The sequence below is a fragment of the Nelumbo nucifera genome, chromosome 2 (assembly GCF_055504915.1).
Source record: "Nelumbo nucifera cultivar China Antique chromosome 2, China Antique-T2T, whole genome shotgun sequence".
In the NCBI taxonomy this organism is placed as follows: Eukaryota; Viridiplantae; Streptophyta; class Magnoliopsida; order Proteales; family Nelumbonaceae; genus Nelumbo; species Nelumbo nucifera.
The window spans coordinates 67454542-67473895 of record NC_142650.1 but is presented as its reverse complement, the minus strand read 5'-3'; the positions used below and the strand labels follow the sequence as shown (position 1 = coordinate 67473895).

At 36.5% G+C, this 19354-nt stretch overlaps 1 protein-coding gene across 2 annotated transcripts; it reads right to left on the bottom strand.

The window, feature by feature from the left end:
- Positions 1-311: 311 nt before the first annotated feature.
- LOC104601419 (J domain-containing protein spf31-like) lies at positions 312-18600 on the bottom strand. Of its 2 annotated transcripts, none has more exons than XM_010264729.3 (9): positions 18361-18600; positions 9333-9423; positions 9167-9227; positions 7122-7199; positions 6628-6701; positions 5932-6045; positions 5720-5827; positions 745-783; positions 312-658 (listed from the first exon to the last, which is right to left on the bottom strand). In XM_010264729.3, the coding sequence occupies exons 1-9, from the start codon at positions 18393-18395 to the stop codon at positions 572-574; spliced, it is 687 nt and encodes a 228-aa protein (XP_010263031.1). In that variant the 5' UTR covers positions 18396-18600; the 3' UTR covers positions 312-571. The 2 variants fall into 2 exon arrangements, with proteins under 2 accessions (XP_010263031.1, XP_010263030.1); XM_010264728.3 differs by having other exon boundaries at positions 18326-18594.
- Between the last annotated feature and the right edge of the window lie 754 nt (positions 18601-19354).

Below are 19354 nucleotides of genomic sequence, written 5' to 3'. Positions count from 1 at the left end.
TTAAACTGTTAGGCCCGCCGATAATTGTTCAAGCAACCCGTTCTATTTCACCCCTAACCCGTTTCTTGGCCAAGAATGTTGCCTTGGTCTGCAACCTATGACCCAGGCGGTCAAATCATCAACTCATTTGACCCAAACACCGGTTTTGGCCATTTTTATTTTAATTATTTTTTTAATATTTCAATTTGAAAGGACCATCCAATCAAACCGGATGATCGAACCACCGACTCAAAAACTGGTGAGTGATGGCTAAAGCAGTTTTCCGGTTCCGAGTTGATTTTTAAAACATTTTGTTAACTGGCTAACTAGAATGACAATAATCAAATAACGTAATTTCGATTACAACACAAGAAAGAATTACAACATTAATTCCCATCTCTGAGCCAATCTCATTAAAATTAAAAACTAATCCCTTTAAGGGACTACAAGAAGGTTGCACGTATAGATGACAATAATAATCATATAAACCCCTTAGACGGTGGTTGATGCAAATTTTCATCCACAAGATAGTTGTGGTCTCCAAATATTGCCAAGTCTGACCACAAGAAAACGATCAACCTGATCTTGTCATTTAACCTCGCTTCACTGGTCTCTGGACATACGATTTGTTGGGGTCTTCCGTTTTGAGCTTTGGAGGCCGAATTTCCCCTTTCTTAACCTAAAGAGACATGATTAAGTTGTATTCAGATAATCCTGTATCTGCTTTCAAATACATTATAGGAACAAACCAATCAAGATATTCACCTTCTTTCCTGTCTTCATGAAATCTCTCCAACTGGAAACCTGTGAATGAAGAACAATGGGAAATCATCACCAATGAAGAAAGTACACTTAATTTGGTGAGAGTTGGAAAAAAAAATTGTGGAAAAAATCACATGCAGACCACAATAGTTCACAGCTCGATAAGAAATTAAGAACTATATAATAAAGCTTAGGCAAACAAAGAGCTTGACTGCCTGATGTGGTCCACTTGTTCCTAGAAAATTATCAACAACAGTATAATGCAGATTAAAAAAAACAAAGAACTCCAGTTTTCCTAGTTTTATCACTTATTTGTGTTTTGCATACCCTCACCCAACCATGTCCCATCACACTTGAAAACATGGTTTTTAAAACTGGCCCAGTGACCGAACCAGTCAGGGGTCCAGTTACTGGGTCAAATGGTCTGACCATTCGAACCAAACGCTAGACCCGTTCTGACAGAAAAATAAAAAATTCAAAAAAAATAAAAGGTCAAAACCGTTCGAATGGTTAACCACCCAATTCAGCGGTTCGCTGACCAAAATCAATGGTTTTGGGGGAAATCCGGTTTTTGGGGAAAACGGAACCGGTCACCTGACCGGTTCCCAGTTTTTCCGGTCTGACCGTCCAGTCCAGTCTGGTTTTGAAAACCATGCTTGAAAGCATCACAAGCACATGTAAACATGTAGGCATATATAAACTGATAAAAAAAACATGTAGACATAATATAATGTTTCTTTTTAAAATGGTTACAGATAAACACAACAATGTGAAGCTTTAATGGTTTACTAGTTTAACTACCCTTTTGTCTAATTATTAGAGTGTTTTAAAAGCACAAAAAACATTTTGCATGCCCAAGGTGCAAGGTGAGGTGCGTGCCTTTTTGAAGAAGGCATAATTTAAAAAAAAAAAATCAAAAAATTGTAAACAATCAAATTTAAACAAGAAAATATTAAAAATAGTATTAATTAAAAATGCAAACATTAATTTTATTCTAAATGTTTTAAAAAGCCTATTGGATCAAATTAAAATACACAAACATAAATCATAGAATGCAAAAATAAAATCTGTTGAGTTGGTCCAAGTTGTTTTTTATTTAGTTAGGAAGTTGTTGGGCTTTAGGCCCATTAGTTTATGTTTTTATAAGTTGTGATTGTTCAGCTATATTAGTAGCCGCCCTACTAAGGGCATCCTTGTAATATCTCATCCTTTAAGTTAAGTATAAATATAATGAGAGGTAGGCGGCTAGGGTTAATTCTGAATCCTGGTTAACTTCCTACTCTTTTCTTCTTCTCCTTTCTTCTCTACTGCTGAAATCTTCATCTTCCCCCTCTTTCCTTTCACAAGAAACTCGACTAAATCTGCAATTAGTTATTTCTACTAAATCAAACATAACATATAAAACATATCCAAGCACTCAACAACAATTCAAGCATGTCAAACTTTCAATTTCTTTATTTCTTTCCCACTTGCATTATTTCAAATAGCTAATGTGATGTTAAACACATCTTTCATTCCTAATTTTATAAGTTGCCTTTGTACCAAATTCCTTGAGGCAAGCCCAAACAAGTTTCCATGTTAGGGTTGAGAACCCCTTTTTGGCTAATGTTGTTCATTTATTCTTCTTAATACAATAATTTTTTTAAAAAAATTATGTTGTGATTATAATAGACAAGATTCACATGTACTATTTTTATCTTTTAATAGAAAACTAACCTTGGCTTATTCCTCTCCCCCATTTCACCATCTACTTCATGTTCACTCACCCCCATAGTTTTCAAGGCACCAAGGCGAGACTAGACGACAGGGGGGGCGCCTTGTCGTCTAGTTGCCTAGGCAGGCACCTAGGCGATGGATTTTTTTTTAAGTAAAACCATATATCCTAGGGTAGTTCCCTAGGTTCCATAACCATCTTTCCTTAATAATTATTCATAATTTTCATAAGATAAGTATAAATTTCATGTTTAAGTCTAGAAAATCAACATTTTATGAGAAGAAAAAGAACAAAGAAAAGAAAATTCAAAAAGATAGGGGCTGAACCCCTACTTTTGTATAGGAAAGAAGAAAAGAAAAGGTGGAAGAAGGTGTGGAAGAAGAAAATGTGTTGATTAGACAATTTTAAGTTCTTCCCTTGCTTATTGGTTCAGGTTTTGAAATTATTGAGGGCTCAATCAAGGATCAAAATTTCGATACAGTACGTCCCGTATCGGGTGTACTATATTGTATCTTTGGGATCCTGATACCTGTTTACAGGTGTTTTCGGGGACCCATTTTTTTAAATAATATATATATATATATATATATATTTTAAATGAAATTGAAAACCAAAGAAACAAAAAATAGGGGGAGTATCGTTATAAGTACCAATACACCTCTGCCAATACAGAGGTGTATCGATATTTTGAACCATGGGTTCAATACAACAGTTAGCAATGTTTGTGTTGATTAAACCCTAACAAAATAAGAAAATAATAAAAAGAACATAAAATGAATATTCTAGTTTAATAATGTTTATTTTATAACTATAAAGTCAAAAAATTAAAAATATAAAAGTATTTTATAACCCAATGCACAAAACTGCTTGGCGACTGGGCAAGGTGAGCCTCCAAGGGCACCTTGTTGCCTAGGCGTCGCCTTGACAACTATGCTCACCTCACAACCCCCAATGGTCCGGTTACTCACCGGCAGTCCAATTTAAGTGAAGGAATGGACCTTTACTTTTTTCAAAAAAGAAAGGACCTATTTTTGTAATATGGTTCAAAGCATTGGAGTTGAATAGAGGGGCATCGCTTGTAACCTTGCAAACACAGTTAGCTTTCTAATGGCAAATGTCAGACACGGGGTTCATTATAGGTATTGAAAAGTCAGGGTAAGTTCATGAGAAAGAAAAGATAATAGCCCAAAATAATAACTCCGTCTCCTCTTTAACAACATTACCTATTTAACCCTCTTCTTTAGGAATTCAATTTGGTATCTGTGCAAACAAACCCTTCTATATCCATTTCAATGCCTGCACTACTTTGGTATTCTTTGTCCTCCTGCTGTTGATCCCCATAAGCATCTAGAATACCCTTTTCACCCCAGCATCCCCATTATGGGTCAACATTTTTCTCATACCAGAAGACTGCTAGCCTTGGACTCTTGATATGGACTCTTTGAGAGCCTGCTGCTTTTCTTACCAGAAACCTGTCATTTCTTAATCCACCCACCATTGAGACCAAAGATCCAGCAATAGTTCTAGTTGCCTATTAATGACTCCCATTCTAATACTTCCTGGATCGTATATCAAAAATAAGGATATTGCTCATGTTGTTCTAATTTAGTCACTTGGAGAGGTAAGAAAAAATTTGTAGTGTTATATTCAAGTGCAGAAGCAACATATTGCCATGGCTCTTGGTTTATGTGAACTATTGTGGTTGAAAACTATTTTTTCTGAGCTTGGTTATCCTCAATAAAGCTGCCATCAGCATTGCTTGCAATCCTGTCTAGCTCTAGCATGATAAGACTAAGGATATTAAGGTCAAGAGGCACTTCATTGAAGAAAAGGTGGCTTCCAAATAAAGTTGCTTACCTTTTCTGAAGACCAGTGAATAACTAGCTGATGTGTTGACGAAGGCAGTAAACTCAATTGGAGAATTTAATTAGTTAGTTGGGTAATGGTGGATATTTATACACCAATTCTAGTGGGAATTGTGGGTGATGGAATATTTTTACACTATTATTGTAGAACTGTCTACACTTTAATCTTTTAGGGGAAGCATTGTAATTTCTCTTACTTCTCTCAATGAAACAAGAGAGAGAGGCTGAAGCATGAGCCTTGTCTTCCTTTCAACATTATCTTCTTCTCTCAGACATTTTTTTCCTCCTCTAAACCCTATCTAACTCAATTAATGGTGATTATGATGATGATCTATAGTTGGATACATTCAGGGTTTGTGGCTGATATACTTGTTTAGCTTTTCCAAGCTGGTGGTTAAGGGGGAATGACAGGTAGAGGTGTAAATCGGGCTGTGCCGCTCACGGGCCGGCACATACCCCAGGGCTTGGATTTTTAGGTCCATTATTATACTATTTTATTCTAATTGTATTGTATTTTTTTTTACTTCATATATAAACAATTGTATACATCAAAATTCATATAGAATAAAACTTTAGGATTTTTTTTTCAATGTCATGTCTATTTTGTTAATTTATTTTAAAATTTCATTATTTTTTAAAAAAATGCCTCCAATGGCCTAGCCCATGGCCCAGCCCAGCCCAGGCCTGATTTTTTAGTAATCCCAGAGGAGGCAGGCATGGCCCACTTAGGCCTGCAGGTCGGCATGGCATGGCCCGCTAAAGCATGGGCAGCCTGCAAAGTCGTGTCATGGTGGCCCAGCCCGACCTGATTTACACCTCTAATAACAGGTGGTCATTGAATGGATGCAGGATACAGCAAGGAGCCTTGGGAGTTCTTACATCACACTTCAGCTTCCAGGGTCCACATCTCGTGTTAGCCAATTGACAGGCATATCAGTTTGGCCTGGGGCAAGTTCATAGGTATAAGCAATAGGTTCAGCCATCCTGGGATATGTGAGGTTGCTACCAGTGGCAGATAGTTTGTTGTATATGGAAGCAGTTCCAATACATGGAGATAATAATGAATTAGATTTCTGACATTCTAATGAAGAGAGAGTAAAGACCAAAGACTGGCTCAAATCTACATCTATAGGTAACTCAAATGTCTGCGAGAAGGGTGAAGAGGAAAGGAGATAAGGGTCACCCTGCCTCAAGCCTCTCTGAACTGCATGTGTAATATTCCAGAACTTAAAGTTGGATTAGGACTGGTTTCAAGTTTTGTTGGTTCCAGCACCTCCCCACAACAAAAAGAAACATAGCAAATAATTAGATACTAAGTATTCATAAAAATAATAATAATAATAGTTAGATACCAAGTATGTTATTAAAGCATTAAAAATTAAAATGAAGAGGAACAAACCCTCTGCTCTCGTGTGCCTTCCCACTGCTCCTCATGTTCACGTTTCCTTTTCCACATTTCCTTGGCTTCTTCTTCTTCCTTCTTTAATCTTCCTTCCTCTTCTGATATCTAAACAGCAGAATTATGCATTTGATCATGAATGTAAAAAAACATGAAAAGGCGGTAGATTACGCAGAATAAAAGACATAAGACTGTATAAGCTCCAAGTATACCCTCATTTGCATCTTTCTTCGACGCCACTCATGTTCTGTTAATAGTTCTCGCACTCTCTGTTTTAGTTGCTGCTGAAACTCTTCTGATTGTTCATATTGCTTATCAGATTTTCCCTGTATTGCAAAGTATGCAAGTTATGTATTGATAATTTGATTGGAATTCATAAGTTAGTAAAACAAACCATGCTCTAGTATTTAACTGCCAGGATAAATTCCTTGTATTGCAAAGAGGGGATAGTTGAAGGGAAAATTAACTGCTAGGATAAATTGCCAGAAGATGAAAACATACAATTTACAGAAGTAGATGCATCAAAAGGTCATATTTGTATGAAGCCCCTCAACCAAACCCCATGACAAGTTGCATAGTTTTGGAAAAGTCCAAGCATCCAAGGGGTTTGGAAAGTTCCCATGGAATGCAATGCCATTAAAACTCTAACCTCTACCAGAAAGGAGTTAAAAAACAACTAAATGAAAAGAAAGATTAACAGATATAAAGATAAAAATCTCGTGTTACTAAAATGAAAAGAATATGTCAAAATTTGAACATCTTAGTATTATTAAACTTGCAAATTTCTCTACATGCTTCCAGTTGATCAAAATAAATAAATTAAAATAAGAAAAGAAATAAAATGGAACAGAGAAAAAAGCAAACTAGTTGAAAAATTAATGACTAGACGATACCCCACTTGGTATTACCTCATCAACCAATGATTTTATCTTAGATGCAGTGTCTTTCTTCAACTGCTTCTTCCTCTTTGCTCTGAGTTCCTCTGCAATTCATTATATGCAAATGAATATCTAACAAAATTCAAGCATGCCAGTTGCAAAAAACAACACAGTAGTTTTTATATCCAACAAAATTCAGCATTATTCTCCTTCAAAATGGCAGATATTGTCTCCACAATGAAATACTGAACATTATGGTTGATGAAATAATTTTACAAAGAGCCGATAATGTTGAAGATTTTGAAAAGACCAATTTAGAGCCAATTATTCAAGAGTGAGCACAACAAACTGAAAAAATGGGAACAATAAGAGAATAAAGAAAAAAAGAAGAAAAAGAGAGACAAAACTCTGGATAATGTTAAACAATCTCTATTCTCTAAGTTGAAAAGATAGTATACAGTGGAAAAAAAGATAATTTTTTTATCAGTATCAAAAAGAAAAAGGTATTCAAAATTTGTGCTCACCTTTCGCTGCGTTTACTTGGCTTAGAAGATACTCTCTTTCCTGTGGATCAAGTAATAATTGTTGAGCTTTTGCCAATGCTGCCGAGAAGTCAAACACTTGTTAGTGTACACTAAATTGCCACAGGAAATATGTAAGTTTCATTGTACAAATTATGAAGTTACAAGACATTTCTTCAAATTAGAATTAATATTCAGTATTTAAATGTATCAGAAGTTGCAACTCCATTATATGCAAGACTTCAATAGATAGATAATGCACGAAGTAAAGGAAAACAGATTATGATTTCAACTACAGAAATACTTGCAATAATGAAACAGAATTCAATAAACAAACAAGTTCAACATAAGTATGTATAACTGAGTTGGAAACAGTTATTTAACTAGCACCCATTATCTACCCATATAAGATGGACATGAAAACAGTCATTGCTGTCAGCACTGGAACCATACTAATCACTAATAATACCTGCTTTAGCAAACTGCCAGTTGGAAAGATTATTTTAAGAGGAAAAAAAAAAGAGTTTTGGGGAAAACCAAACAAAAACAAATAAAAGACGTTTGGGGTAATAATAAGGGCATTTGAGGTTATCCAATTCCACCAAGAGCACAGGTGTTTGCATGGTTGCTTGTTCTTGACAGCATTCTTCCTGTTAACAATTTGAAGAGTAGAGGATTCAAGATGACTAGTCTCTAACCTCTATTATATGTGCAACAACAGTGAAGAAGATGTTTCGATATCTATTTATTTCTTGTAGGATTTCTGAATTTGTTTGAGGATTCTTTCCTTGTTGTTTAAAAGGAAATGTTCAAGTTAGTTCATCCTCATTATATATTTTCTTTCTGGCCATCTTTTGCAGGTAGCAAGAAGGTAACAATCCTTTGGAATGTTATTCCATTCGTGGTTTGCTAAGATATTTAGAAAGAAAACAGAACCTTTGATGGAAAAGAGCACGATGCAATAAACTATGCACTGATGAAAATCCTTTTATGGATCAGGTGTTATCTCTTCCAGAGCTTAAAGATGTAGAGAGATATTCTTTTTGTTGGTTCAAGATGTATGATTGATTTTAACTACACCAGTGTCCATGTGAGCTTGTCTTACATTTTAGGTCCGAAGCCCAGATAAAGGAGGGATGTGTCAGGTTGGCACCCAGCACTAGAAACTTTTCCATTTGTAAGCACGTTTCCTGATTTGTATTTAGTTTGGACAAGGCTTAGATGATGATGATGGATGATGGATTTTGTATTTCTATATACCATCCTCAAGATGGAACTCTGCCATATTAAGACCTCATCAGAGCCTGAATAGGGAGGGAAAAAAGAAGATGAAGAGTGGTTAATTCCCATCCACACAATGCAGAGGCAGTAAAAGAATAGAATCCTTTTGTAACATAGGAAAGAAGAAAAGGCACAGTGGAAAATTTTCAAAACCAACAAATACTCTAACACTTAGAAAGCCCGTATGAAGCAACTACTCAGTCATGAAGCATAGAGTCAAATCAGATATAACATTACCTGTGGTACACGTTTCATTCCATATTGACCTACTATGTTACTGCATGAAATTGTGATGGATGAATTTTTTTCACTTATATCCTATAACAATAGCACAAAAGTCAGCCAAGTTGATGTTTGAAGAATTTGGTCTTACCCAAACATCTTTCAAGAATGTTTAACAGATGCTTTTGTTTTTATTTTATTTTATCAACAACGAGATCAAAATGCATTAAATTAATAGGAAACAAGATGAAAGGTATATAGTAAGGCATCACAAAAAAAAAAGAACACAAAAAAACAAAGAAAAAAAATAAAGGAATGATGCAACAAAACTAAAAAAAGAATTAAATACGCAAAGCCTACTCAGGAAGGTCTATTGGGTAATATGGATAACACATTTTTACTTCTTATGACGTCCAAAACACTTACCTGCTTAAGACATGCCTTAGAAAGTTAAGAACCAAACAGCAGGGAGAAAAAGTAACTTAAAATAATAGTTACATTCTATCTTCCACCTGGTAGACTGGAAAAGCTTAGAGTTTCCTTACCTGCAAATGCCTCCTTTGCTTGTGGATGTTTGCACTTGTCAGGGTGAACCAGCAAAGACAACTACAAATTTTGAATAATATAAGGCAAAGCAAATAATGACAAACATCAAACATATGAAAATAAAAGACACTTAAAATGGAATTAATATCCATTCTCAAAATTTACCTTTCGATATTGCTTTTTAACATCATCTGGTGCTGAATCAAAAGATAGGTTAAGAAACTCAAATGCATTTAACTTGAAACATGAAAGGATCCTGCAGATGTTCAGATTTTCCAAATAGAAATTATCTAAATTGGAAATTAGGAAAGCCAAATAACATACAGGTAGATGATCAAGAATCAATTATGCAAGTGTAAGAAAATTAACATGTCCATATTACTAATATTGGGAAGATAAATCTGGGAAAAGCTAGTTAACTTTAGATATAAGAGAAACTAATAATGAAAAACATGTATATGAAGGTTGAGCTCACTGTAATAAATAATAATAACAACAACGATCACAACAAGGACAACAATAATAATAGCAGTAACAGAAACAACAATAATGATGTAGTGTAGAATGCAAGGTAAACATGTGTACTGTTACCAAATGATGCAAGGTAATGTGAGAGTACAGTGGGGTGTAACATTATATTCATAAACCAAAGAACCTGCCATTGATGAAAACCAAGAAGAATTGTTTATGAATATCAGGTTCAGTAAATTATCGGCAACCAAACCTTTTAGTAACAGAAAATTCCAATTCCATTATAACAGACAAGACACCTTTTCCACATCTAATTTTATCATAATGCTCCCAGCAGAGACCATCCTGTCAAGTTTACCATTTTTTGCTAGGTAACAAAGAGTTTATCAATCATAAAATTTAGTAAGTTTTCAAAACTGTACAAAAGAGGCAAACAGAAAAAAAAAATCTGAATATAGAAAAAGTGTTTTCTTACAAGGAAAACCTATCCCTGGGATTTAAAAAAAAAAATAAAAAAATCCTCACAAAGAATCATAATCTACAACTTTGAACTAATCCAAGTATGTGCATAATGCAGCATAAAAGAACATGTATCTGGACAGATCGTTCTAAACCAATATTGCCCCTCTCTAAGAATGTTTTATTTTCATCCTTCCAGAAACTTCCAACAATTTGCTAAAGGCACCAAACTTCAGAGAATGGACCTTAACATCAAAAAAGGACTAGGCCACAAAGCACAAACTTCAAGTAGTTACAAAGAACAAATCCATAATAACCTGAATAACAACAAAAAGGAACTCCTATAGATAAGATGATGGAGCAGAAAGACATATCAATCTCAGGATATGTACCAGAACATCTCTAGGTATGATTTCAAAAGAAAATAACCGGGTTCACTAAATCAGCTTCGGCAATTTTCCAAAGTACCACTTTTATGAATGGACAAATTCAAGATACAAATATCCACTTTCACAAGAGTGTGAATGGTTTTAAGTGGTTAGAAGCAGTATTAGTATTGGTTTATAAGCTTGAACCAAAGAAGGTCCAGAATAAAATCTACTTTGATTTCCTAATTTCAACTTAAGGAAAATCAAATAAGTGACACGTGGAGAAGCTGCATTGATATCAACCCAGAAAACAACTTACACATGGATAACTGACTATGAGTGGGTTAGGGACTGCTTGAAAGGGTGTTCTGATCTCTATCATAAAGGCCATTACCCTTTTTTTGTAATAAGTAACGATAAATTGTATTGAATATAGACAGCAATGGATACGTACAAAGTTTTCATACACCCATAGACATCAAATTTTTTATTCCTTCCCCCTTATAATATTATATTACAACTGGGATCACAGAAGAATAGAAAGAAAGTTATTGATTAAAAACCATAGAAAAATAAAAAGGGTAAAAGATTTAAACATACCTTGAGTTTTCATAAATTGACTTAAATATTCCCTAAGTTTTTCAAATGGACTTAAATATATTCACTGTTATCTTAGACAGTTTGAATGAAAAGACAGTTTTACCCATTGCTGAAACGTGAAACAGGATTGCTTCTACCTTGAGACACCAGACACAGCAGGAAAGATATCTTTATTCGCATGTTCAGGTTATTTTCCATAATCCAATTGGAACAATACCCATTTCTATATCTTTATTTGGATGCATGTTCAGGTTATTTTCCTTCAAAACATTTACTGAGGTAAATGTGAAGAACCACAAGAGAAGCTATACTCTGGTCAGTCTGGGAAGAAAGATACAACAGGATCTTTAAAGGAGTAGAGAAATCCAAGCAAGCAACTATAGAAAGAATAACCATTCAAAAAAATGCCAAAAAAATTACCAAAAAAATGCTAAAAAAAAGTCAGAAAATTCAAAAAAAAAAGCCAAAAAATGCAAAAAAAAACAAAAAATATTAAACATAATGTTATTAAAAAATATAAACTTAAAATTTAAAATAAATGTTTTAAAAAAAACTATTATCTAACATTAAAATACATAAATAAAACATGTAAAGCGTATTGAAATGAAAATTTAAAAATAAAAGCAAACGTATAAAGCATTGTCAAGCATGTAAAACCCACAATCTCTTTTTTTTCCTCAATTGCATTACTTCAAGTAGCTAATGTGATGTAAAACATATTGCATTCTTGATTTTGAATCACCTTTTTACCATGCCCCTCAAGGCAAGCCCAAACAAGTCCATGGTAGGGTCTTAAATTCTTATTTCTCACATAAAAAATAATGATTTTATAACTTTAATTGCCTTTTCAGAAGATATTTTATTGGAATGAATGAATGAACAACATTAGCAAATAGGGGGTTCTTGGAGCACAAAATTTTAGGCTCAAAATTTTGAACGTTAGGCTCAAAAAAATGCAAAAAACGCAAAATTTTAAAAAGGCGCATGTCTGGGCTGAGGCGCAAGGCACATCAGGTGCATGCCTAGGTGCACCAAGCGTGCGCCTTTTGAAAGGGGTGCACCTAGGACCTGGGCGAGGCACATACCCTAAAATGCGCCTCGCTTGTGCACCACGCCTTTTAATCACTAGTGTGGAGCCTCTTCGTTAACCTCTAACAATTGGCCAACATCCATTGACCTTTGGCCAAACGTTTCCTTACCATGTGTGACCCATCCCTCGAAAAAAGCGATTGTGTTCTTCCTTGGAATACCTTGTCCACAATGACACTTCAACTTCCAATAGAACCCAAACCTTGAACCAGAGACCTTCAGCAAACAGGTTTAGAAATCTAGGGACTTCTTCAGGTTTCAACCCCATGATTCTGATTCTCACGGCATGAAGGTCCTGGAAGTTATAAGCTATCAACCTTCCACCCGTAACCTGTGGTATCTTCTCTATAAATTCCTCATTCCAAAGATTGAAGGGAAGTCAAACTAGCAAAAGCCACAAAAATCATTTAGGGATCGGATTCTGATTACACAACATATGCCAGCACTCCGCCCTAATCTTGCCAACTGAAGACTCCACCAATTCAGGAGTGGGGAGCTGGACTTCTTCATTACCTCCAAATAGCATGACCTTCAAATCATCGAATGGCTTAATAACCACAAAATCTTTTAAGTTGAATCTCTTCACGACTGCCTCCAAGATACCCCCCAATTGTAACATTTTCATCTTTTTATGAATAAGAAATTATTTATTAATGATATATCAGAAATGTTACAAGAACCCCCTGTTTAGCAAGATGGTTAGCTAAAGCATTCGCTGACCTGCTCACCCAAAGTGAGCTAACAGACATGTTATTTGTTAACTAGCTTGCCTTTTTTAGGTAATCCTTGTAGCAACAAATGACTGATCTCGGATCTGTTAACCAGCCCACAATAATCTTAGAATCTCCTTCAATTAGAAGATGTTCAACTCCTAAATGGTTTGCCATCTGAGTACCCTGTAGAGCCGCCAACAGTTCAGCCTTGACCGAGTCTCCTACTCCCACTGGACCAGAGTATAGAGCTAAGATTTTGCTGTCCTTATCTCTCAGTACTCCTCCTATGCCTGAGGGATTAGGGTTTCCTTGACTGTTTCCATCAAAATTCAACTTTATCCAACCATCAGGTGGTAGGATCCAAGAGGCAATGATCTTTTCCTTCTTAGAGGAGCTATTTACCACTGCTAACCAGTTCCTCCAAAGGTCATCAAAGGAAAACAAATGGAAAGAATCCAAAGTTTTCAGCCAGTGAATTGCCCTTGTTAAGATACACTCCTTGATGACTAAAAGGCTTTGTTCCTTTTCTTGGAAAATTCTTGCATTCCTTTCTCCCCAAACTGTCCAAAGTGACGCAGCTCTAATACATTTCCACATAATTCTCCCTCTTTTGTTGGGCCAAACAAAAGTCGATGGATCAGAGAGTGGGCTTTTAACCGCAGGTTGGTTCCACCTACATCCAAACAAGGCAAAAATCCAAACACAAATAGCTGCAGTGAAAGTGCAGGAACTTAGTAAGTGGAAGCAATCCTCACCATTTGCTTTGCAAAGAATACACCAATTAGGGGACAAGCACAAGAAAGGTTTTTTCTTCTGCAAACAATCCAAAGTATTGATCATTTGATCTTCCCATGGAACACTTCCCAGCAAAAAAAAGTGATTTTAGGGAGAATAGGCCTAGTCCAAAACTCCTAAACCAGAAAAATAAGCTAGGTGGAGGTAGCACAAAGGGCCCTGAATAAGGATGCACAAGTAAAGGAAGCTTTAGGGTGGGGAGACCAAATTCTTTTGTCCAGCTTTAGAGGATCCAAACAGAAACTATCTAGGACACAAAGAAGTTCCACAACAATACCAAGTTCAGAATCCTTCAAACCCCTACAAAAACCAAAATTCCAAGTAGGGGACAAAGGGGAAAAGCGGGAGGGGAGAAAATGGGAAACAAACTTATGCTTAAACAAGGAAATGAAATAGAGTGAAGGAAAGAGGTCTTTGAGGGTTGAGGCACCCACCCAAATATCTTCCCAAAACAAAACAGAGTTGCCAAAGCAAGTATCATACCTAACAAAGTTAAGAAATTGGGGAAGGATACTGTGAATCGCTTTCCAAGGAGTAGTCAAAGTAGCCCGCCGAGATACACCAGCATCCCAGCTGTTCTTCGAGCAGCCATGAATACTAGCTATCACCTCACACCATAACCTAATAAAGCCACATTCTTTAGAACCAAGTTCTCTAATCCCAACCCTCCCTCTTCTTTACACCTGCATACTACCTCCCACCTTACTAAGTGACTCCTCTTTTCTTCCCCAGGTTCCCATAGGAAATCCCTAATTAATTTCCCCATTTTCTTTGCCTCCTTAGAAGGTATCCTAAACACAGAGATAATAAATTGACAGATTAGCTAGCCTGGCTTTGATCAAAGTTACTCTACCTCCTAAAGAAGTATAGCTCTTTTTCCAAGCCTCTAACCTTTTTTCAAATCTTTCCAAGATTGGGGTCCAAAACTCACTCTCTTTCGGATTAGCTCCTAAGGAAGCCCAAGATAAGACAGAGATCAAGAGGCAACCTGACACCTCAAACATTCTGCCATAGACTCAATAACCCCATCATCCAAGTTTGTCCCTACCACACTACTCTTTTTCATATTTATTTTCAGATTTGAGACCCTCTCAAAGTAGTCAAGCAAATCTTTAAGATTCCTCACTTTCCATAGGTCGCCACCCTCACTAAAAATAGTAATGTCATCCGCAAATTGGAGATGGGTCACTGATACTCTATTCCTTCTAACTTCTCTATTTGTTGTTAAAATTACTTTCTTTTCCCAAGCTCCTTTCTCCCCATCTATTAACATGCTAGTCTGGCTCCCTTTCCCATGCAACCAAACTCATCCTTCTAACTTCCATCTTTAATTCTGCCCAGTTTTAGTTCCTCCCATTTTGAAAAATTTGCAGAAAACTTGAAATACCTCAATCCCTTAAGCACCACACAACCATTCTTCTTCAACACCTTCATCTTCTTCCCTGTGAGCCTCCTTCCAAAGGGCTGCTTCAATGGACGTCACCAACCATACTGAATAAAAAATACAGTCAACCAACACCTTCACCTTCCTAGGTATATCCTCTTGCTTCACTCCACTAATAAAGTAAGGCCGCTGAATGAAGATCATAAGGAAAGATTCCATCCAAATGCCCTCCACAAATCAAAGTAATGGAAGTGAAAACTTCTTGCTTCCAAAGATGAAAAGGAAGCCCAAGAATACAAATAGTTACACCATATTCCACCTACAACTTCTTCACATTTAATAAGGAGGACCATCTCAAGACCAACATATTACCATATTCAGATACCATATTTTCAGCTTCTAACTCCAAATCCTCATCCACCAACTCAATAAGTGAATTGCTTTTTCAAAAGGTGTAAGTATCATTGTCCCCTTCAGATTTTTTTTTTTTTTGATAAATAAAAGTTCATTAAGAATTCATTATCAACAACAAGATAAAGACTGTTACAAGCATCCCCAGGGGAGGCGTGAGGTGCAGCCTCACTCTTTAAAAGAAAAAAAAAAAAAAAACTGCAAAAAGATTACACTTGGGCCCAATACAACTGATCCCCAGTTACTCCTTGCTTGGCTAGAAAGTCAGCAAATGCATTAGTTACCATGTTTTCAACTTCTAACTCCAAATCTTCATCCACCAACTCAGTAAGTGCTTTGCTCTTTTCAAAAAGTGTAAGTATCATTATCCCCTTCAGATTTTTTTATAAATAAAAGTACATTAATAATTCATTATCAACAAAAAAGATAAAAACTGTTACAAGCATCCCAAGGGGAGACGTGAGGTATTTATCAAAAAAAAAGGGAGACATGACGTGCAACCTCACTCTTTAAAAGTAAAAAACAGCACAAAGATTACAATTTGGCCCAATACAACTGATCCCTAGTTACTCCTTGCTTGGCTAGAAAGTCAGCAAATGCATTACTTACCATATTTTCAGCTTCTAACTCCAAATCCCCATCCACCAACTCAATAAGTGCTTTGCTCTTTTCAAAAGGTGTAAGTATCATTGTCCCCTTCAGATTTTTTTTGATAAATAAAAGTTCATTAAAAACTCATTATCAACAAAAAGATAAAGACTGTTACAAGCATCCCAAGGGCCTCACTCTTTAAAAAAAAAAAAAAAAAACAGCACAAAGATTACAATCGGGCCTAATACAACTGATCCATAGTTACTCCATGCTTGGCTAGAAAGTCAGCAAATGCACTAGCCTCCCTTCCCACCCATTGTATAGTCAAATTCATATGTTGTGTTGCCCATTTGAATTTCTTCATTTCATTTCTATAGCACCATATCACTGAATCTGGATCTCTAAGCCAACTGACCACCACCTTGGAGTCCCCTTCTATCACCAAATTCTCCAAACCCATCTCTCTTGCAATCTGTACACTTTGTAGGACTGCATACAGTTCAGCCCTTTCAGATTCAAACCCCTGATTATTGCATCTGATACCTTTCTCCAATCTAAAACTTCTTCTTTCAACTCCACTATTAACATCTTCTCCCACTTTTTCTTTCCACCCTGTACCTCCCTCCACCTTGCTTTTACCTGCCCCTTTCATCACAGTAAAAATTTCTGCAGCCACCTCCTTTTCTGAGATTAAATGTTTTTCACTTAAAGTGTCATCTGCCTTGTCCCTCCCTTCCCAATCTCGCATTAAACTGCTGTAGCAGATTAAATATTAATCCACATCCTACATTATCCCTCCCTTCAGGAAATCAGACTAGTTGCTTTTTTCCTTCCCCAAAAAATTCAAACAAGGCAATGAAATTTCCTTTTCCATACTTTCTTCTTTCAGCTACAAATCTTCTTTCTTCTATCTCCCTTCAACCTCTTCCATTCCCTTCCCTTGCTCAAAAACAAAGCTTCAACAACAAAACTCTTGAACCAAGCAACTACTTCTCCACCCACTAGTAACACCACCGCCCTCTTTAACTCCCCTACCTTCAGGGATGTCTTTCCCCCTACTCTGAACTATTTGAATATGAATTTTTTTTGCTTCAGTCTTCACCAATCTCTCCCACTGTCTTCCCATCTTCAATTATCAATCTTCACCAACACAACTATGAATGCTTTAAAAGATGCAAAAGGTGGTTGATATGTCTCCTCCACATAGAAAGGTTACACCATACAAGTTAAAAGATCTATATAATTCCTAAAGCCTTTAGAAAAAAAGAGATAAGTATATTAAACAAGTTAAAATCTATGTATTCAGTACAGAACTGTTATCCAATTTTCTAAAATCTGATTTGGTAAGAAATGTCAAATCTGGCAGTGCTAGCCTGGAGTATCTCCCAAAAATAGCATAAATTCTATACCTTTCACTCTTCTTTTGTGCACAATTCCTCCTAACTGTTTCATTTTGACCTCGACAAAACAAGAAAAATATAGTCCCCAAACTGTACCAAATTGATTGTATTCTATCCATTCTATCCAAGAAAACGACCATGAAAGGGGTATATAACAGTCCTGAAACCATCATGGTCCTCATCTTCTCTATTGTTTTCTTGAAGAACTGTTGAGACACTCTGCTGCCTTACCCTTAATCATGTTTACCTTCTATATCCCTTCCAGAAATATTACGATGAAAACCTCTTTAAGTAATTTCACAACTTGGGCAGTTCTTCTCTCATACAAAGGAACTTAAATCCAAACATGGAGCTAGAAGTGAAAAAAGAAAAATAAACACAAAATTCTCCACAACAATATGGACGAGCATCATCACCCCACCATCCCTCTCAATCAGCATAAAGCGCTCAAACTCAAAACTTTCCTAAGTTTAAATTCAGCTATGCATTCAGAACAGGTATAACCATACGACCTGAAAATCTGTTATAAAGTTTTACTTTTGCCTCATAAGTCCGCAATACAAACATAAATACGACTACTAAAAAATATCCATTAAATATGATGTCAACAAAAAAGAAAAAAAATCATGTTTTTCCGATTATCGCCCCCAAACTTTTTCAGTTTAATACAAGCTCCAAAGCCATAGAGCATCTGATTGAAGGTTTTTCCATCAGAAAACCACACAGGCAATCAAAGCAAAACGAATTCTATCAGGAAAACCCTAAGTGCAATTAACAAATAGAACAGAACAGAACTTTGGTGAAAGTGCAAATACGAAATTGCAGGAATTAAAGCAAAGAATTCTGAGAGAGAGAGAGAGAGAATGTGTGTTGGGACCTGATAACCTCGTTGTCCCTTTCGACTTCGCTAACCTCGGCAAAGAAGTTTTTGAGAAGCAAATCCTCATCAACTTCGGTCATCGCTCGGCCCGTTTGCTGTGTTCTCGCTTCCTCCCGAATTCTATTTTGGTCCCGCTTTCGAAGGAAGCAAAGAAAGATGCTCCAGGCCCGTCACCTTCTGCTTTCTGCGTTCTGCCAAAACGAAACCCCTCTGGTCAACAGTCCTGCGGAGCCTCTCCTACAAGCTACAACTACAAGGGGTTACCGCCTTACCGGGCTAGACAGTTTCACTCAATTGTTCTGGGCTTTTTGCCCGGGCTCGCATCAAGCCCGCTTATAAATGCAGAAAGGGCCTAATAACTAAAATCTTATGCCCGGATGGCAGCCCAACCCAGTTTAGTGTATAGTATTAGTCAATGTTTTCGAACCGTCCTTGACCCGGACGGTCAGACCGTCCGGATCGGAAACCGTTCAGGCGACCAGTTTCATTTTACCCCAAACCCGGTCTTTGATTAAAATTCATTGAATTAGTCAACGAATTATTGATCCAAACGGTTTGACCGTTGAATCGTTCGACTTGGAGAATGGTTATCGGTTTATTAAGTAAGAGCAAGAATGAAAAGAGAAAATCTCTCTGATTTGAGATCTGCTGGAGAGTGAGAGAGAGAGAGAGAGAAAGAGGGAGGGAGAGAGAGATCAGTTGAGGGATGTGTGAGACAGTGAAAGAGATCTAAGAGATCTGGGAGAGCAGGCTAGATGACAGATATGAGAGAGAGAGAGAGAGATGGCAACTTCTCACATTTATCTCATTCTCAAACAGTCAAACCTTTTTTTCTCTTGTATTTATATGCATCTTACCCTAATATTCCAATTTAATGGGTAAGATGACATATCACCAGTTATAATATTTAAACTGTTCAAACTGTTTGACTCGGACGGTTGAACCGCTGCTTGGAAACCGGTCGCTAGAACGGTTCCGTTTTTTGGTCGGTTTTTAAAACCTTGGTATTAGTATACATGTATATAT